The 19,593-nt window shown below is 49.1% G+C and overlaps 1 protein-coding gene across 2 annotated transcripts; it reads right to left on the reverse strand.

Annotated features, from left to right (window-relative positions):
• Positions 1-973: 973 nt before the first annotated feature.
• LOC142045672 (uncharacterized) lies at positions 974-18,333 on the reverse strand. Of its 2 annotated transcripts, XM_075018257.1 has the most exons (10): positions 18,133-18,333; positions 17,975-18,035; positions 13,786-14,223; positions 12,272-12,407; positions 9,799-9,887; positions 7,951-8,014; positions 6,790-6,878; positions 5,578-5,690; positions 4,955-5,111; positions 974-2,791 (listed from the first exon to the last, which is right to left on the reverse strand). In XM_075018257.1, exons 2-10 carry the CDS (start codon positions 18,027-18,029, stop codon positions 2,640-2,642), a joined length of 1,293 nt encoding a protein of 430 aa, XP_074874358.1. In that variant the 5' UTR covers positions 18,030-18,035; positions 18,133-18,333; the 3' UTR covers positions 974-2,639. The 2 variants fall into 2 exon arrangements, with proteins under 2 accessions (XP_074874358.1, XP_074915565.1); XM_075059464.1 differs by having other exon boundaries at positions 17,975-18,333.
• Positions 18,334-19,593: the final 1,260 nt, after the last annotated feature.

Raw genomic sequence — 19,593 nt, forward strand, 5'->3', positions numbered from 1 at the left:
TTAAATATTAAAATTTATTCCTAGTTATTTAAAAAGTTGCTAATCCTTTTTTTTGAAAACAGCTCTATATAGTTATTCTGGGGACAATTTTTTTTCTTCAAAGAAAAAAAGTGAAATGAGACATACTAAGGAAGCGTGGTTTGGCAGCGAGGGAACTGGGTATGTTGTTCTTCCATAGTGAAAACTTACAGTCCAAGACTTCCTAAGAGACCCTGTGGAAATAATGTTTTAGGCTTATATGGAAGTGATAACAATTGTGCTTTGGCTTGTTTTCACAGCATTGCTTATCACAAAAATACGGACTTTTTTTGCAGCACGGGTTTTCCTGTTACAGCGCTGTTTTCTGTTGCTCGTAATTTTACAGGCTTTAGCGACTTTGAGCTGGAGTCATGCAGTCCTACCAGTTCTGTTCCCTTGGGTTCGTTTAGCTGTCACTGGTGCTGTTCCTGCTTGGTCAGGTCTGAATTTGACTGTGTTTTGCTTTTCCAGATGGGTTTTTCTTTGGGTCTGGTTTGTCTTCATGGGTGGAATCTCCTGTGTCTGACAGCAGCTACTTTTTTTTTTTTTTTTTAAGAGCATTTCAGAAAATTGCTTTGATACGAATGGATTACCGTTCTGCTGAGATCCTCTGGTGCTCTGCATCAGGATTGTGTCCTTTTGCTGCTCCTGTGAAAAGCCACAGGGTTTTGCCAGTTGAGAAACTTACTTCATGCCTGTCTACTAAATCGACAGCGTAAGAGAGACTAGTGGGGAGGACGGGGGGAGCTCTGCCTGTGCTGTGCAGTAGGGTTGGGTATGTTCATGTTGCTGCTGACCCAGAGTAGAATCCTAGAATGGTTTGGGTTGGAAGGGACCTTAAAGATCATCTAGTCCATGCTCCCCCTGCCCCACCATGGGCAGGGACACCTTCCACTAGACCAGGTTGCTCCAAGCCCCATCCAACCTGGCCTGGAACTCTTCTAATGATGGGACATCCACAACCTCTCTGGGCAACCTGTCTGACCACAGAGGACGATGTACCTCGCTTCCCGTGCATTTATTCATCTGACATAGTTGAGAGAGATCAGAGAACTGATACATTTTATTATTTTTATATATTATTACACCTCCCCTGGGGAGAGAAGAATGAGCAGCTGAGGGCAGTAACCACTTAACCCCCCCACCAGCTGGATTACTTCAGCTGACTCTGCTGCTGCACTAGCCCAGGGAAAAACTAATGGGAGGAGTAACACCTGCTTCCACCTCAGTGCACATTCATTTAAAAACATAGATCTTTTAACAGTAAATACTATTTTTACTCGCAGTGGTAGAGCTGGTGAAGCACAGTGCTGTGATGAAGGGTCACAGCTGGCTGGTCTGTTTGGGCTTATGCAGCACACCTACTACGTGTATGAATTTCACCCTAGGAGAAGGAGGAAGACAACAACGTGGGAAGGTTAAGAGACACCAGGTACTGATTTCATGGAGCAGTTGAAGCTGGCTCCAGTGCGGTTGATGGGCGTTTCTGAGTGCCTGGTATGCTGGTGAGACCTCAAATGGCCATGAGGACTAGGTGCAGAAAGCTAAACATCACTGTGAGAAAAAACATGATAGGGAAAATACAGCAAACAACGAGTTTAGAAAGAGAAGAGTCAACTGGCCACACAAACACCTGCACAATTTGAAATAATCCCTATAAAATAGAAATCGCATCATTTTAACCAGATGGTTAAACTGGGCCAGCTGCACAGGGAAAAGCAGGAGTGCCCCAGCTCCACACAGGTACCAACCACACATACTCCTCTCATGGGTAGGAGATGAATCAAGTGTCAGGGATCAGGGCGAGAACTTTGCACGGACATTTAAGCAATGGGTCTAGTACAGGCACATCTCCTAAGCATGCAAAAACATGCAAGGCATCTTCCGTGGCTGCGGTGTGCTGTTCTGTTTGGCTCCAAAGGATTGCTCCAGTTTTATGTCTTACTGGAGTGGCTTGGTAGAGAAAGAAACAATTCCTGTGAGGTTTGCTAGAAGTTTTGAGTTGCTTTTGTAGCTCTATTATGAAGCACCACCTTAGAGCAGGAAGCAAAAGGGACGTATTTGTCCAGGAATCAACCATTATTTTAGTTGCACATGTTTTCCCACAGCTGAGAGGAAGGGGAAAGCTTTGGGATCCCTTCCCTTGACTTACTTAAAGTAATGGTAAAGTTTTGAGAAGGGGGGGGGGGCGGGGGGAGGCATAGTCTTAAAAGGACACACATTCATGCTAGTTCCTGCTCAGGTGGAAGTGACGGTTGTATCACAGGAACCTCACTAACTGGAGCAGTCCTCAATCCTCACTCAGTTTGTTGAGCTGACTGTTGAAATGGAGAGGCACGTAATTGTTTGCTGGTGTCTTTTTTTTTCCCCCTGAGGAAAGGAGAAAAGTATTTACTTGCAAATGAAGCCAGGAATTGAAAGGGGAAGACTTTTTCCATCAGTCCATTTTAGTACAGCAAGTAGCTGGGTTGGTTAGCACAAGTAGCCACAGCTCAAAAATTGAGTTTAAATTCTCAGCACTTATTTCAGCTATACAGAAATAGGTTGCTCATGGTTAAACATTTTCCTCATATACACACACAGGAAAAAGAAGAGGGTGCTTGCTGATAGCGTGTCCCGTGCTACCAGCCAGCATAGACTGGTTCTGTGTGTTCGGTCCCCCCGTAAGTTGTGTGTCGTCCTGAGCCTCTGGGGAGCAATAGAGATTTTAACGATTTCTTGCTATATTCTTGCCTTCTTCTCAGAATTATTAGAAAGACAGCAAGGATTCCACCTGGAAGGTAAGGAAGGGTAGTTATTTTCAGATGGGAAGGTAAAGTATCAGGTGCTGTTTGCTCTAGAGCTTCCCAACTGAAGTATTCTCTTCTGGTAAAATAAGGGGTTTTTTTCTTCTACATACTCTGCACAAAAAAAGGCTTGGCTAGCTATAATAATAAATACTGCAGCCTTTCAACTTTACTCTGGAAGCTGTGGAGAATAACAGCAGGTTTTAATGAAATAATTCAGTAACTCACTTTCCTACTCCCATTTGCTCTCTGCTCTGTGGAACTATTATTTTCCACTTGGCATCTTACCCATTGCAGACCCCACTGAAGGGTCTTGTTGAGCAACGAGTTTGCTCTGTGCAGCTTTTACACTGAAGCACAACTTTGAGTCTAGACTGAGATCAGGGCTGTCAGGAAAAATTACTTTTAGATTGGGCATAGACATGGAAATAATTGGCAAATATCAAGGACTGCGACATTCTGTTTGTTTGTTTCTGGCAGAAGCGTAATCAGGGAAAATTGATCTTAACAGAAGAGCACAAATCTGTCGCTGTGATGCAATATGGCCAGACAAATACATCCAAATTTAGGTTGCATGAGCAGACAGTCTCATGGTAAACAGTTGATCTGTTAGACCAGCCGTGAAATACTCGCAGGTTCCCGTGTGGGCCGTTTTCCTTTACCCTCTTCGTAGCAAGCTCTGTGACAGGCAGGACTTCACTGAGGAATGCTGTTCTGTGACCCCCACGCTTGTTTTATCAATCAGAAATACTGGCTACTGGGCCGTTGTTGTCCCTGTGTGGAGAGGCTTTTCATACGCTTCATTTTAATCTACTTTTTTCTAATTAATACCCACTTCGGATGGCATCTGTTTTGGCAGATTTTTGGCCTACAGCCTGGCACAAGGGGATACAGGCCAGCGGAGGAGCTTTCATGCGGTTCCAAGCCACAGCTTGTGAGAACAACCCTCGTCCGCTCCCACCAGGACCCTTCATCCCTCTGGGACAAGCCGCCAACCAGCCCCTGCTGCCTTTTTCCCCTCCTATGCATCCCTGAAGCCCTCAGGTGCCGAGAGAGGAGTTTCGTGGGAACAACTGGCCCTGCTTTGTTGTTGGAGAAGCAGCTTTGCTCTCTCTGGTTCGTTGCGGGGACCAGCGCATCTATTTTTATCTCCCCTCTGCCTTTTAACAGCAGTGAGCTGGACTGGAGAATGGGTCTTCAAGGAGGCATGTAACTGTTGTGCTTAAAACACAGAAACCCGGGGATCTGAGGCTAAAATTCCTTATTCTCTGATGACTTGGTTATCTCTGTGACTTAGAGATGAAAATCCTGTGTCCGAGAGAGCTGGTAGCAGAAGTGGCACTTACAGTGGGGTTTCTGTTCATCTGCCTGTGCACGGGAGACGAGTCCCTCCTCCCACCTTGCTCGTCTGCCTTCTTTGCAACCCATAGCAGTAACAGTTGCTCATTGGCATCATAACTGTTATCTCTGATTGAACCTACTCCAAACTTTGACTAAAAGCTACAGGACTCCTATTTTTCCCTTTGCCAAGACTACCAATGCACATTCATTGTTTTGGAATGAGTATGCACGGTGTAGCTTCCAGGTGGCAAAGCTCACCCACCCATTGGCTTGCCCTAACGAGCTAATTACAAGCCGGCAGCATCTGGGATGAAGGATGCTCCACATAGTAGGTGCTGGTTGTCTTTTATTCTGTTGGCTACAAGGTGCACTACAGCATCGATACAGCCAACACTGCACAAGCCGACAGCACCCTGTCCTGCTGGCTGCTGCGGCAAGAGTTATGTTACAGGGGGGAAATGCTTTTAGGAAACTTGCAGTCTCGTATCAAAAGGAAATTGTCCTTTTTCCTACTTTTCAGCAGCCAAGAAATTCCTGTTTTGGGGTCCATACGCACACCTGCTTCCCAAGGACAAACAACAAACATTCAGCATTACAGTAGCCTTCTGTCAGAGCAAATACAGCAGTATCCCTAATTACAAATGGGGAATGGATTGTGATTTGCATTGAAAGCAGCCAGAAAGACCGTTATTAGAAATCCAGGTTTCTAGAAACATAAAACACACCATCCAGAGAAGGCTGTTGGCGTAACGTGAAGGCGCCCAGCTGCAGAGGGGTGTCTAGTTTTACCAGAGAAGACCGACACTTACCTGCCGAGAGGACGGCCAGGAGAATGACCATCAGGGGAGTCAGCTGGCAGGAATCGCCCGCCTTGTACAGAAAGGCCTCCATGCAGTACGCCGGCTCAGCGCTGCCCGCCGGGCAGAAGGCATCGGGAGGGCACTTGACCGGGCTCACATCTGGGCTCTGCCCAAGAGAAGAAGTAATTCAGCACCAGCAAACGGGGGGGAGGACTGCGGAAGGTAACTAGTGCAAAGGGAGGTGACACTTCAGCATCAAAAAAAAAAAAACAGAAGAAAAATAACCAAGAAGTGAAGCTGCCATCATTAAATTCAGCCTGTCTGCCCCTATGGTGTTACTCAGAGGAAGGTGAAGAGCAGAAGGTGTCATTATACAGCATGATCAGATATCAAACCCCCTCATTAATGGACACCCCATCCTCTGATGGCCCAGTGAGACTGGGCAGCTCCAAGGCTGAAGCTCCCCAGGCTCCTGGTGTCGTAACTTTAACCATCTCCCTCCATCAGAGCAATATGTTTAAGAAAAGGAAAGAAGCTCAGATAAAAATGTTGTTAATTAAAGCATATGTAGCTTGTCACAGGACAGCTATATTTGTTAATCCAGGCTGTCAAACCAGCTGATGGAGACTCACAGGGCAGTAGTGATTTTCTGGGCACAGGTCACAGCTCTCCTTGCCCCGCTGTAATTGGTATTCTCCTGTCCTGCAGAGCTTGCATTTGTTGTCGCTGGGACCTTTGAACATACCTAAAATAGCAAATAAGCACAAAATTAAGATCTGGCACTAGACTCCGGGGTCTTTGCAATCGCATAGGGATGATTCAGCTTTCAAAGCCACAAGGAGAAAGACCATTAAATACTTCATGTGCATAACAAAAGCTGAGCCTGGGCTTTGGTCCTTGCTCCCTGGCAGAGGGGCAGGACAGAGGCACTACAGGGTATCTGGGGATAGATCTTGGCAAACAGAAGTACGAGTAGGAGTGCGGTGGGAGATGGGTTTAGTAGTGAGCTCTGGCTTTAAAGCAGAGAGAAGGTTGGAGCCGGAGGTCAGCAGCGTTTCATCCTCTCTAATTCCGAATTCAAACACCTTTTCCAGCTGCTTGAAACTTGCTGAGCAAAGTTTAAAGCACGGCTCACTTTCCTAAGCTTTGTGGGAATGATGGGCCAAAGAAGTCCCAGGTCTCGAAGTGGTAAATTCTTTTCTGCATGTTTAAAAATGCAACTTGACGCCAAGAAATCCCTGGTGCTGTCTCCGGAGAGGAGTCTCGCCAGCGATGGTTGCGGGGGCGGCTGGAGCGCTCTGCCTTCCCACTGACTCGCCCACTGCAGTCTGATGTTATTTAAGACAGCGATGCAAGGAGCAGAGTCTTTTCCTCGCTTCCCCTCATGACTGTCCCTTTTGCTTCAGGCTAACTCTTGCCAGGTACAGAGCATCCCCTGCCTCTGCTAGTCAGTCTGCGGTTTCATCAGCAAAGCAACCACCACTGATGGAGATGCTTTTTTGCTGGAATTGTGTCTAGCCACAGCTTTCGGCAGCCCTGGCATGTAGGTGACCAGCCTTCCTCCAAGCCATTAACCATGCTGGCAAGAAGGTATGGCATAGGCACGGCCTCCAATAGCAGGTCCTAGCAAACTAGGAAGGGCCAAAAACCCCCCAGAACCTTCCCATCATGGTGAGGGCGATGGTTTGCTCTGCAAATGTCAGCCAGGACATTCGTGCTGGCAGGGAGCGGCATCCTCTGGGTCAGATGAGACGAGTCTCGGGAATGAATCATTCCTTCTGATGCTGAAGCCGTGTGTTCCCAGCCGGGCTATCGCAGACCCCCCCCTCCGCTGCAGAATTTACCTGGCAGGCAGGGCACGCACTCCTCCGAACCCTCCCGAAGAGACTCTCGCCCCCCAGGGCAAGGCAGGCACGCCGTGCAGGCGGTGGTGCTGGGGAAGGGAGAGAAGGCAGACAACGCTGTAGGACAAGCGCTAAATCCAAAACACAACACTATAACCAGCTTCTGGAAAGAAAATAAACGCTAGCCCAGCCGAAACCAGGACACCAGCCCAGCCCACCAAAAGGCAGCTCTCTCAGGTATGCACAGACTGAAGTCTCCAGGGTCTACCAGGAACGAAGCTTTTGCCATTTGGTGGGTATTCACCGTGTCTCTCTCGAGTGTGGTTTCTCACATGTCTGATTGGGGCTGGGCACGTCATGGCATTTCTGTCCTCTCTTTGCTTATTTGCATGAAACTTGTTGGAACTAGCTATCCCAGAAGTCACTGTTCCTTAATGAACTTGGCTGGAACTGGTCAATGGGTCCTGAAGGGAGTCGAGAGAGACACCTGCGATACAGCCGGGTAAGTCCTGGGTCCGGTCTTGTTGCAATGTAGTCAAGGTTCAGCAGAGATCTGCTGCGTAACGTGGGACTAACGAGCCTCAAGGCGAGGTGAGAAGGAAGGTAAGTATTCACGTGCCAATTCACCTGCTTTGGATATAAACCCCACAACCTCCGTGCAGGCATCGCTACACGGCAGGGTGCAGAGCCCACCACAAGGTCCCCCCCCAGCACCTCTCCAGGCCCTCTCTCCCACCCCAGGGCTGACAGCTCAGCCAGGGTAGTTTAGCTACTGCTTTCCGCCCATCTCAACTCGGGATAAACAAACCGTCAGCTCCGCTTAACTCTACAAAACACGGAGCAATGCTCAGCTCGATGCCTGTGCCGGCATCTGTTTATCAGTGGCGTGCAACGCCGCGACGGCGGCAAGAGGGGATGGCAGAGGTGGGCTGCGAGCTGATGCTCTTCCCACCTCATCCCAGGGTACCTCCACATCCCGCCAGGATCCTCCCCTCCACCGTACCACCCCTCTCTCGCCAGGGCTCAGCACCAACGTCCCTACAGCTGAAATGGCAGGTGAGTGGCCTTTGGCCGCTACATTGGGTCTTCTAGCTCTGCGGCTAAAAGAAAACCACCCCTCCCCGTCTGCCTGACGGCCAGCATCACAAGTAGACTTCTTACTTGCAAAACAATCCGGGCAGGCAAGGCACACAAAAAGCTGCTTTTTGCTTGGAGCTAAAATAGCCTGAAAGAAAGAAGAGCAAGGCTTCAGGATCTTTCCTCCACTGTCACTGCCCCACATCATTGTATATTTACTCATCTCTTCACAAACAACCAAATCAACTCTCCACAACACGCTTCAGGTGGCATTTCATGGGCTAATTTAGGGTGTTTGTTTTCTACTTGTCAAAAGCCTTGAAAGAGCAATAAAAGTTTCCTAGTGACCTCTGCCATGCTGAGGGAAGCGTGGGGTGCTCGGGCAGATTTCCCTGGTGTCACTCTCGCATCCAAAATCCTGCCAGGGTGACAGACAGATAGGTCAACCTTCCCAGCACAACGGGTTGGACTGAAATGAAGCTGAAATAAGTGATCCTAGTGCCGACTCCTGGGTTGTTCAACTGGAGCAGGTCTCTGGCCAGGGGAAACCTCTGCGGTCACCCCCAGCCCCTGCTGGGGTTCCCCCACCCCAGTAATTAATTCTGGGGTCCGTCTCCTTTCCCCAAAGGGAAGGACACAAGACCCACCAACCAGGATGGCTCCAACAACAGCAGTCTGCTGTCCGCTCTCCCTCCCTGCACCACCAGGACCACGAAGGGCAGGAGGACACGTACAGACCCTTCCCCAAAGCACAACAAGGAGCAAAACGCCCTGAGATGCCCACGGCGTGGGCAGGGGGACAGGCAGGACCCGGCTTGCGAGTCCCCGCCACCCCAACAGGAGCCTCTAAAGGCAGGAGAACGACACTTGGGAGTTCAGGTGGTTTTGGGAAGGTGCCTGAGGATGCACGACACTGGGCACTGCCGTGGGTCCGCGTGGGACAGAATTACGGTGCCTGTGTTCAGAGAGGAGCTGGAAGCGGTGTGGGTAAGATCTGCCTTGCGCCCTTCAAACCGGCCGAGATTTGCAACGGGCAGGAGAGGCTGCGGCAGAGCAGGATGAAAACAAAACAACCTCCCCCTCCCTGCAAGGAAAAAGGAACTTTTTAGATTTATAATTGCGTGATTTAAGGGCCACCCCCACAGACTCCTCTGTGGTCTAACACGGTGTTCAAATTTGCTCAGTAAAGGGAGTGACATACCGCAGCGCTGTCACCAGTTAGACTTTTTTCCTCCCAAACTTAGCAAGCGATAGCCAAGATTTAGGGACCAGCCAAACAGTTTGGTGGGCGGATTTTCAAAAGAACAGTTGTGCACGTATGAGGAGCACTTAATTTGTGTACAGAATAGTTGCTGCATTGCATGTGTTAATTAGGTTTTTGCATAAGTAAATGCTAGTCTGTTTTGAACATGTTGTACTGTCTGTGAACACATTGTACCAGGCTTATATTGCATTAGCCAGGTGCAAAGTAGCTCCCTGAAAACCCAGTTTTTAATGTCTGGAGAACAAGGAGAGTATTACACTTAATATTCAGACTGCAGAAGACTGTCTAACTGAAAACAAGGATGGTTTAGACTCATTTTTGCCATTAAAAATAGGGGAATACTTTATTTTCCTGACACCATCCTCCCCCTTGTGCTATAACTGAATTTCATAAACCTTTCCTGACTTTCTGGAAAAGGCTTTCATTGCAGTGTTAGTATTAGCTTGTTGCAAACAGAAGAGTGACTCGGAGATCTGTTCTTTTCATTTTAATAAAAACGTCAATAACAGAGTGGGAAGAGATCTGCTATTCTATTTTTAGCCTGAACAAAATAACCTGTTTACTCTTCGGTGCTTTTAAGTTACCTGGTAATTGCATCTGGCCATGGGAAAAAAGCATCGCATAGCCTGATGAAAATGCATTTGGGTTGAATACAAATCAAAACCTACCTTTCTCACATGCTCTGCAGACTGCAGCCCCAGATTCATTAGCGTAATGGCCAGGCGGGCAGGGAAGGCATGTGGTGCTCCTTGTGAAGCTAGGAGAGAAGGGAGCAGAGGTGAGTGCTATTTTAGGTCACCCGAGCCTCTATCCACTTTAAGAGGAGGGGGCAGAGCACAACTCTTTGTTTCACTAACAAGTCTAGAAATAGCATAATTATAATGAAGGAGTTCAGGCAGAAAAACAACTTGAACTCGCCTGAATGTTAAGGGTCCAGTGAAAAAAATAGAATTTCTGTATTATTACAGAACTCTAGTGGACTTGGCAGTGTTAGGTTTATGGTTGGACTCAATGATCTTAAAGGTCTTTTCCAACCTAAATGATTCTATGGTTAACACTAAAGATATCCTGTGGCTGTGGGCTATATGGAAACGGACAGGTTTCTGAGTCTGAAATCTGGGTCTTGAAAAATGTGTTTAAACCAATAAGCCTGGCTACAAGTCAGGCTTTTAAATCCACACTTGGAAATTGAATTGAATTGGAGAGGTGTTTGATGTTCAGCATCCATCAGTAATTTTAAAAGAAGCTGCTCCATTGTTGAAAGTCAGGTCACTTAGGAGTCGAAAAAAGGAGCTAAACCACAGGCACTGATGTGTGAGAGCCCTGACCTTAAATAACTGGGACTGTGGGAAAGGGGATGTAATATGTTAGACCTCCAGGAGGAGGGAGAGGAAAAGAGGGAAAGGCACAGAAAAAGGAAAGCTCTTGCATTCATCGCCAACAGAGCCAAATCCCCAACAGCAAGCATGTGGGCATAAGAATTTGTTAACATACTTGGGGATGATTTGGAGGAAAACAAGGACACGCTCTGTAATTCCTCTGGAAACCCCAGGGCTGAGCAAGATTTGTGGAAAAAAAAAATAAAAATCAATTGGAAACGTAGCACAAGCTTTGCTTAAAACAAACCAATACAGGGCCTGCGCCAGCCAGAGCCTCTCAAAGCTCAGGGCATGATGGATTCTCCAAATACCACAAAAATCTTAAATGATCCCATCAGAGCCCTGGGGCCTGGCAGCTGCCACGGAGATGGCCACGCACACGCTGCTCCCGCCGGACCCGCTTCCCTGCGGACCCCCCCTTCTTCTGGTCCCCCCCTCCAGCACGCGTACGTAAACCAGCCGCTCTTCGCTGGCTCTTGCCGGTACCCGGCTCCGCGTTGCCCTCTCCGACATCCCAACAGCAGCGTTTGTGTAGTGCCCTGGAGACTGCTCCCGATCTTTTTTTAAAGTCCTTGTAGGGGTAAATAAGGTAAGGCAGGTCCTCACGGCACAAACAGCAAGGGGGGAGCATGGAAGAAGCAGCCGGCAGCCCCTCAAATTCAGGGGCTGCTGCAAACAAAACCTTCTTCACAGCTGGGGTTTTTTTTTTTCCCCTCTCCCCAGGCTGGTCCAAACGGAGCCGCTCTGCGAGGGACACGGTCCTGGGAAGCTCTCGCCACCCCTCCTGTCCTTGCAGCCACCCGAGGGACAAAGCCCACGTTGGGTACAGCAAGGGAAAACCCAGTGGGAAATGGTGAGAGCGGCACACGCGTGTGTCCCCACCGCCGGAGGACACTTGTGCAGCGTCCCCGGGATGAGGCAGCCTGGTGAAATTGTAAGGCTGGGATGTCTTGTTCGCTCTTCCACGCTGTATCAGCTAAGTATATCGCTTTAGATGCCAGCGACTTAAATGTAATGAGATCCCTTGGAGGCAACAAAAGAGGGATTGAGAAAGTAATTGGGCAAAGCACAGAGATGAACCCAGTTGGCCAGAGGTATCCTAGAGAAAAGCTGAGGAGATGAACCCACGCCTCACTCCCAAGTGTCCCCCTGTCACAAAAGAAGCCCTGTTCCCTCCTAATACATACAAAAGACCATGGGATAAAAAAAAAAAAAAAAAAAAAAAAAAAAAAAAAAAAAAAGCAGCCCACAGGGAGCTGGAGCTGCCACCGGGAAGCCCTCGGCCCAAGGATATCCACAGTAAGGCTTCCTGGTGAGAAGAATTGAGCAGTGCTGAAGAAGCACACACCTTCACACCTCCGCCTGCCCCACGGGGAGCTCGTCTGAAGCGCAGACCAAAGGCAGTCTGGCTTTTTCTCCAGAGGCTGGACTGTTTGTAGGCTAGTTCAGCAGGCACAGAGCTATTTCGGCTTTGCAGTGAAAGAGCTCCCTGACCCGATTTGCCACGAAGCCCTGCAAGAAGCCAGGGAGCACACGGCCTCTCGCTGCTGCCGCCCCTGAGTGTTTTGCACCACGGGTGGGTGCTGGGACAGCGAGCCCTGAGCTGCCCTTTTTCCCTTGGGGAAGCAAAACCCTACGTTTCCCACTGAGAAACAACCCCGGCAGCACTTTTCCTATAGCCCAAAGGAGGAGGTTTTGCCGGCTGGGAAGCGTTTTGAGGAAGAGCATCCACCACCCCGTGCCCAGGGGCTCAGTCACTTACTTGGCGTAATGCCCCTGCGCACAAGGCAGGCACGACGGTTGCCCACTTTCGGGCTGGTAGTGGCCCAGCGGGCAGGAGGTGCAGGCACCGGGGTCTGTGCACGAGCCCCCCGAACAGCACGAGCAGCTCAAGGTGCCTAAATTGGAACAAAAAAAAAAAAAAAAAAAAAAAAAAAAAAAAAAAAAAAAAAAAAAAAAGAGTCAGGATTGGGATTGCAAGACTTGACTTAAACCACTGTGCTCATCAGGACAGGTCGCTGCCACGAATGCAGAAGCGTTGGGATGCAATCCCTCCAGCAAGACAGTCTCAGAGGGTAGAAACCGTAATATTAACGCTAATTATGCTGCTGTGCACCGTTAGCAAGCAAGCTGAAGAACCACCATAAGATGATCTAAGGTCTCAAGTCGATCAATGTGGATTTCTGGTAATTAAGATGACTGCTTTTTTCTTTTTTAATTTGAGGGGCCAGGAGGATTTTCCTTGTTTTCCCTCCAACACACAAAAAAGAAAAAAGAGCCAACATACTCCTTTGGATTACTGATAATTTAGGCTTACAGGAAGCAGAACTGAAAAGTAAAACCCCAGAGCAGAGGATCTGCCTTAAGCAGCAACAGCTTTTCTTTGAGCACGGGTACTGTGGCATTCCCACCAGACACAAGCTCTAGCCCTCTCTGCTCCACAAAACAAATCCGAGCTACGCAGAGTAAGTACGTGGGATTTGCTGTAGCTGGACACGACAGACCTGCCATCCCACTGCTTGCAGGACCCAGTCCTTGGTGCTGCAGCAACCAAGCACAGGCAAGAGGAGAAGACCCTGTGGGTGAACAACCTGCACACGAGGGAGGTGGGAATTACATCCTGTCCTCTGCAGATTTACCCTGAAGCATCAGAGCTGCTTATTCTTCTTTCTAAAAGTGCCCTGCAGTGAGGGGAGTAAGCAAGAAGTACATGGCTTGTGTTTTAGGGATTTTTATTTGGGATTTTTTAGGGGGTGGGATGGTGGTGTTTATAAAAAAAAAAACAAACACCACACCAAAACCCAAACCAAAAGCAGCCATGTTACAACATATATAACTTCTGGAAAAGGTAATATTATGCCCTCCTGACCACAACAGAGGTTGATCGAGTAGTTTCTCAGGCCCAACTGAAAAGGTTGTTTCTATAGCAGAGATTCTCTTTCAAACATTCGAGACAGATAGTTGGAAGCTGTCCTTTTATTCGGCAGTGTACCTCAAAACAACCTCCTGCCAATAAACGGGGCTGCACTTGTGTTACGCTTTGTGCCACAACGCTACTGCTGCTTTATCCTACTGGGGAAGCCTCGGGAAGACCAATACCACAGCACGAGGCCAGCAAAGGCCAAGCCTTTAACTTCAGAAAGGCGCAACGAATTAACTCCCACTCCTGCTGCCCGTCCAAGCCTCCAACATGAGAAGGTGTGCTGGTTTCACCTCCCTCGACCAGTCACTTTTCCACCTAACACGAGAGCCGGGGCGAGCAGGGACTCTTCTTACCTTCGTTGGGAAACGTCCCCGGGGAGCAGCGGGCACAGGCGGTCACGTTCACCCCGCTGCAGTTCGAGGGCTCGGCGGTGGTGAGGAACGGAGCTGCTGACGGGACCCCAGGAGACGTGGTCGCGCCCGAAGGGGATGCTGGGGCGCCGGTGGATGCGGCCATCGCTCCTGTAGACGCTGGAGAGGCGGCCGTGCTGCCAGAGGCGAGGACGGTCCCGTCTGTGGTGGCGGGCAGAGTCTGAGCGGGGTTTTTTGTGCTTGGATCGGCAGACGGCGCCGCTGTGGACGCGGCAAGGTTTGCGGTGGTTGACGCCGCTCCAGCTGAGAGCGTTGCGGCGGCAGTCGGGGGAGCAGAGGCGGCGGTAGTGGGGGCACTGGGAGGTGCTGGGGTTGATGCAATGGGGACCTGGGTGGTGGTTGTCTGGCCTAAAGCAATACCTAAGAGAAGAAAAAACATCATTAGTGGGCAAGTTATTGTTCGCCCTTTAACAGAGGCTTCCCATTAGGTCTTTATCAACTGCTTAACCTGTGTATCCTTGTTTGATGTCCAGAAACTCCCTCCTGCTATGTTCCACTACAGAGCAATACAGAGGCAAGGAGGTGAACATTGGCAGCATCTGAGCATCCCTGGCACACAAGAGACTTATCAAGGAAATAAGCAGGTTCACAAGGCCACAGCTCAGTAGATGCCGAGGTCCAGGAGGTCTGACTCTCCTAGATAAAAGGGTGTGAGAATTGCCTGAAACACTCAATTTTGTCAGCGATAGCTGCTTGAGATGGTTTACCCTGAGATCTCACAACAACCTGATTTAAGATGCTTGTCAAGTAGCTGGCTGTTTTATCCCATCTCCGTTAAAGGGATCAGCAAAGAAAAGTCATAGATTTGGGAATTTTTTTTAAGCTGTTCTGAAGATACATCCAGTAACCAGAAGGGAACCTGCAGGCCAAGACTTGCTTTGATTCTGAAATCCCCCCATCAGAGCAGAGACAGCTGTAATCTTCAGGGAAAAGGGGTATTACTGCAGCTCACGTCGTTCTGCTGCGATATGTAGTGGACTGAAATGTTGCCTGCTGACGAAAGCCATCTCTCCGCACACAAGCACAGGGGTTGTCTTCCAGTCTGAACACGGGTGACACCGGTAAAACCAAACACGAAAAGTAGCTAGTTGGTTTTAATTTAGCAGTGTGGTACTAAGCGAAGGAAGCAAAGCAAAAACAAAATACCCAGCTCCTGCTGCAGCAGCTTGGGTCAGAAAGGGAGGGCAGGGATTTACTCTAAATTAACTGCAGCTTCTGAAAACTTCATACAGCATCGGGATGCAACTGTGGCTGATAACGTGGTGTTTACACGCTCTTCCAACCATCACACATCTGCTAAGCCATCACTGCAAGAGGGCCTGCCAAAATCAACTGGCCATTGGCATGGAAAGTGAAAGGACTATTTTAAGAAGTCCCTTTATGGGTTTTAAGGAGCCCAAAGAGCACAGCTGACACCCGACGGCGGGACGTGGATGAGGAAGGACAGGAGGAGGATGAGAAGCTGGGAATGGCGACAGCACAAGGGCCAGGCGGCTGCAGACCCACGGGTCCCTGCAGGCTTTTTCCCAAGCCCGCTTTTCCCCCAGCCTTTGACTTCTCTCTCAATTTTGGCTACACCACGCGAGGCTGGGCACCATGGGTACCAGTGCTTAGCACCGCCACGGTATGAACAACAACAATATGCAGACCAAGCTGACTGGTAACTCTAGTTAAATTTCTACAGCAAGATCAGGACACTGAATAAAAGAGTCCATAGAAAGTTGTGATCACATGGAGAGAGCTGACTGGGAGCGCTCCCTCCTACTCCATACTGCCTGCTTTGTACTCCACTGCCTGCAAAAACCCATCTTTCTCTAACTCTTGAGTAAAGCAGCAGATGAGCACCCAGCCGTCTGGGCCACTGCCCACATTTTCTTGCTGTAGCCCCCAAAACAGAGACGCTGAATTTAACAGTGATCATTTTGTGGCATATTTGTTTGCCCCATGCCCAAATGCAAGTGACTGGAGACAGCAGCGTTGGTCCTAGGCGGGGAGAGCGGCTCGGCAGTACCCACGGAGGACACTGCTACCTTGGCCGTGCCTCGACCCAGGACCGAGATGCACAGTTCCCCTTGTCTGGCTCACCTGCCTTAAGGGCTGAAGTCAGTCTGCTTCTCTTTCCTCACGTCTGGCAACGAGCCGAGTCAGTCCAGAGTTTTATTAAACTGATCGCAAAGTAAACACGAGCAGCAAGTCAAGGGCACCATCAGGTTCTCGTGGGAAAAGCTCTCAGAAGGACCACTGGGATCAGAGTCTGATCTCCCACAGGGCAGCCTGACCCCAGCATTTGCTCCGTTCTGCCAGCCAGAGACACTGCAGGGGATTTAAACACTTTGGACTGCACACAACTGGATGAATTTTGTTGTTTTGGTTTGGTTTTGTTGTTTTTTAACAGTATGTTTTTAGTTGAATATTGCCTCTTTGTAACTTTTCATTGGTTGGTTGGTTCTGGTGTTAAATGGTAGTATTGTTAAGATGGATTTTTTTCTTTTTAATGGAAAATATCTTTTTATAACATGTAACTAAAATAGTCATTGAAGAGTTGCTTGCAAAACTTCAGTAGCCATCAACAGCCTTCAGTAGCCAGTACTTCATAAATTCATTTAAACAACTTCTGGAGAAAAAAAAAAAGAAAGAAGTAGGCAGGCTGGAAAAAAATAGTTTTGAGCACCTAGTAAAAAATGGGCGATGTTTTGTTTTACGAGCTAAAACATCACAAGTGTGAAAAAACAATACTCAAACAACCTTAGCTTCATCAGAGCATTTTCTCTTCTGCACTGCACTTACGCTGTCTATACCAAGGAGCAGAGATTTCGCTTTCTAGAGACTTCTCTTTTTTTTTTAGGGGCACTGTGAATCAACAGAAGTATCTCCAGGGACACTTCAAGGATGGGTCATTTTGTGTGATACCTTGGCATGATGTTGCACTCCAAGAGCCTTAAGGATGTCAGGGAAGGTTACTGGAGTCTTAACTACAGTGCTAATCCTTCCTGACTTACAAGGCAGGCAGCCCTGCTGACTTGGGTGGCACATGGACACTGGCCAGGAACTCACAAAATGCAGAAGTAGGGTGGACGCTCCCTTGTTTTTCTTCCCTTTCACCTTGCACAACGGCGCAGCCTGCCGTTCTGAAAAACTAACCCTTCAAGGCAAACAAAACACAACCAAGTCAACAGTTACAGATCTAGGTGAAGATAATCATCTTTGGTGAATTCAACAGGTAAATAATTGGCTCCTGAAATGGAGAGTTTCCCCAAACCGTTTAATTTCATGAGAGTGCCAGACTACGGCTCATACCTTGTTACGTGCTCAGGCTGCCCTGGATGCACGCACCTAAGAAGAGGCTCGGCGGGTAATTGCTCTGAGTGGTTTTGCCCCTTGCCAAGGAACTCTGTAAAATGCAAATTTTTCTAGCAGGGCTAATGGGTTCATACTCCAAAAACAGAGGCGGCCGCAGGGCCCCTGGCAGCCTCTGACCCCCTGAACGCAGGTGGACCGCAGTGAGAAGAGAGCAGGGCAGCACCAAACCCCAAGGAGCTTTCGCTTGCACGTGGCCAGACTTGCCCTGGAAGGTACATGATCTGAAGTGCAACAAGATTTGCAGATCCCACATAGCAAAAATATTAACTATAAGAACGCAGATTTTTTTTCTCGATAGCTAAGCAGTACAAAAGGATGAGAAGAACAAGGAGAGGAGCAGATAGAGGCACGATTACAAAAATATTCAGGCATTTTTATATAAGCTCTTTCTCTTATAAAGACCCAGTTACCAAAACACCCCAAGAAAGTGAACACACTGGGGCATCCAGTTCCTTGGGGTTTAAGATAAAGCCACGAAGAAGCCACTGCAAATCTTCAATATGCAGAGTAATAGGGCTCTACTTTTCCTCCCTTTTTTTTTTTCTTGTAATAAAACATGTTTTTATATTTACCTTATTCGGCCCACTTCCAACACTGCCTGTCTTCCAACACTCACATCCTTTCCTGCCCTCGCCCTGCCCTTCTGCAGCACCCCGAGATGGTGAAGCCCAGTGCTTTCACAAGCCCATTACAGCTTTACCCACCTCCGTGCTCAGCCAGCGAAGAGAAACGCCGCTCCAGGAGGACTTACCTGTTAAACACGCTGTGGTTAAGCTCCAAAGCAGAGGAGAGGGCCACGCACCCATTTTTCCCTGAGGAGTAACACAGCTTGTCAAAAGGCAAGATCAGCAGCTAATCTCCTACACCCAACTGTTTATTCTCCTCCGGTTTTGTGCCCAATATTGTCACCTGACTCCGATCATGCGGCTCAGTCAAGTCAACCTCCTCCCAGCAAAGGGGGGGGCTTGTATTCGGAGGCTGCAACAGGTCTTAAGACGTTACTGGCCTTCTCAAAGCGTAGCGCAAACTAAATACTGAGCAGAAAAGCAAATCTAAGCCTCTTCTTGTGGTGTGCAGAAATACACGCGAGAGAAGCGTCCTGGAGGAAGCAACGAGCTCGTAGAGAGGAACGGGCAGAGCCGCGCTGGGAGCCCTGTGCCTGGCTGCTGGCCAGCCCCCCGTGACCTCGTCAAGTGAAAGGATTTCATTTTTTAGACACCCAGGATTTCCTGCAAGAAGAAAAACAAGAAGAAAAATAACCCCAGAAGAGTCCATTGTTCAAAGCAGCTTCCATTTTAACTGAGACCAACCATGCTGTAACCAAAATTCACCCTCTAGTGAGTCTGGAGCTTTCCCAATCAGTGTTTAACTCCCCCCTCGTTGCCCCCAAGGTGTCAAATGTGATGCATCGAGTTGTTCTGATCAGGACCAAACTCCACAATCCTGACGATGACTTGGAGGTCAGGGCATTAAGTCCATTGAGGCCCCATCCCATTTTCCACGTGTTATCCGATGACTATCCTGCTTGCTGTTCATGCTCCGAGGCCAGGTCCTCCTGCCTGTGCCCATGCTGCCCAAGGACACAGATGTCCCCAGGGTTTCCTCACCTTGCAGCCCTGCTATGAAAGATCTATCCCCCCCCCCCCCATTTCCCTCTGCCCCCATCGGTTAGCAATCAGCATTTGCCGACCCTCCACTGAGATAGAGGATTTCCTTTTGCATATAGCTGAATGCCACATCTCGCATACATCACATCTTCCCCCAAATTCAGGGAACAGCTGGCTACTCATGCAGGACTGAGGATGCTCCACATGCAGAGCCCCCCCGGCCACATGTCCAGTGAGCAGACCAGGCACTGTCGTGTGCTGCCCATGTCTTTTGTGCTCCAAGATCTTCCACAGGGCTCTACGTGGTGAGCCAACAGTTAACGCGCTCTAACCCAAACCCCCAAGCTTGGCTCCCAGTGGCCCAGGGAGGGTCAGTTTGGCATCAGACGTAGTGCCCTGACAGCACCGTGCTGCACGGGTGGTTGCTCCCCACGTTGCACGGCCACCACAGGGGCCGGGAGGTTGCACGAGGGAAACTTCTCACACAATCCCAGCCAGCGCAGCCCAGCGGTGCCTCCTGCACGAGCTGCAGAGGCACAGCCCCTGCTATGGGAGATGCAAGCACCCACCAGTCTCCGATACCCACGGCTCTGCTGGGGACTCTCTTGTCCTTCTGTCTCCAGCAGCAACAGTCTGTTGATGCCAACATGCCTCAGGGTAGCTGCAGGGAGATGGGGCAGTTTCCTCAACTCCAGTGTCACCAGTTTGGGTGGGTATAGGGTCAGTCAGTGGCCAGCTGGCTTCCCACTGCCAAATAGAACCT

The sequence above is a fragment of the Buteo buteo genome, chromosome 1 (genome assembly GCF_964188355.1).
Source record: "Buteo buteo chromosome 1, bButBut1.hap1.1, whole genome shotgun sequence".
NCBI lineage: Eukaryota > Metazoa > Chordata > Aves > Accipitriformes > Accipitridae > Buteo > Buteo buteo.

Bases quoted from the DNA above. Each gene is read 5' to 3' on its own strand.
- LOC142045672 (XM_075018257.1), bottom strand. From the start codon at position 18,029: ATGGGTGCGTGGCCCTCTCCTCTGCTTTGGAGCTTAACCACAGCGTGT. The intron at 6,879-7,950 runs GTAAGAAGTCTA...TCCCTTCCCCAG, and splicing joins CTGCCCGGATTGTTTTGCAA to CACCACCGCCTGCACGGCGT. The intron at 5,691-6,789 runs GTAAATTCTGCA...TTGCTATTTTAG, and splicing joins GTGCGTGCCCTGCCTGCCAG to GTATGTTCAAAGGTCCCAGC.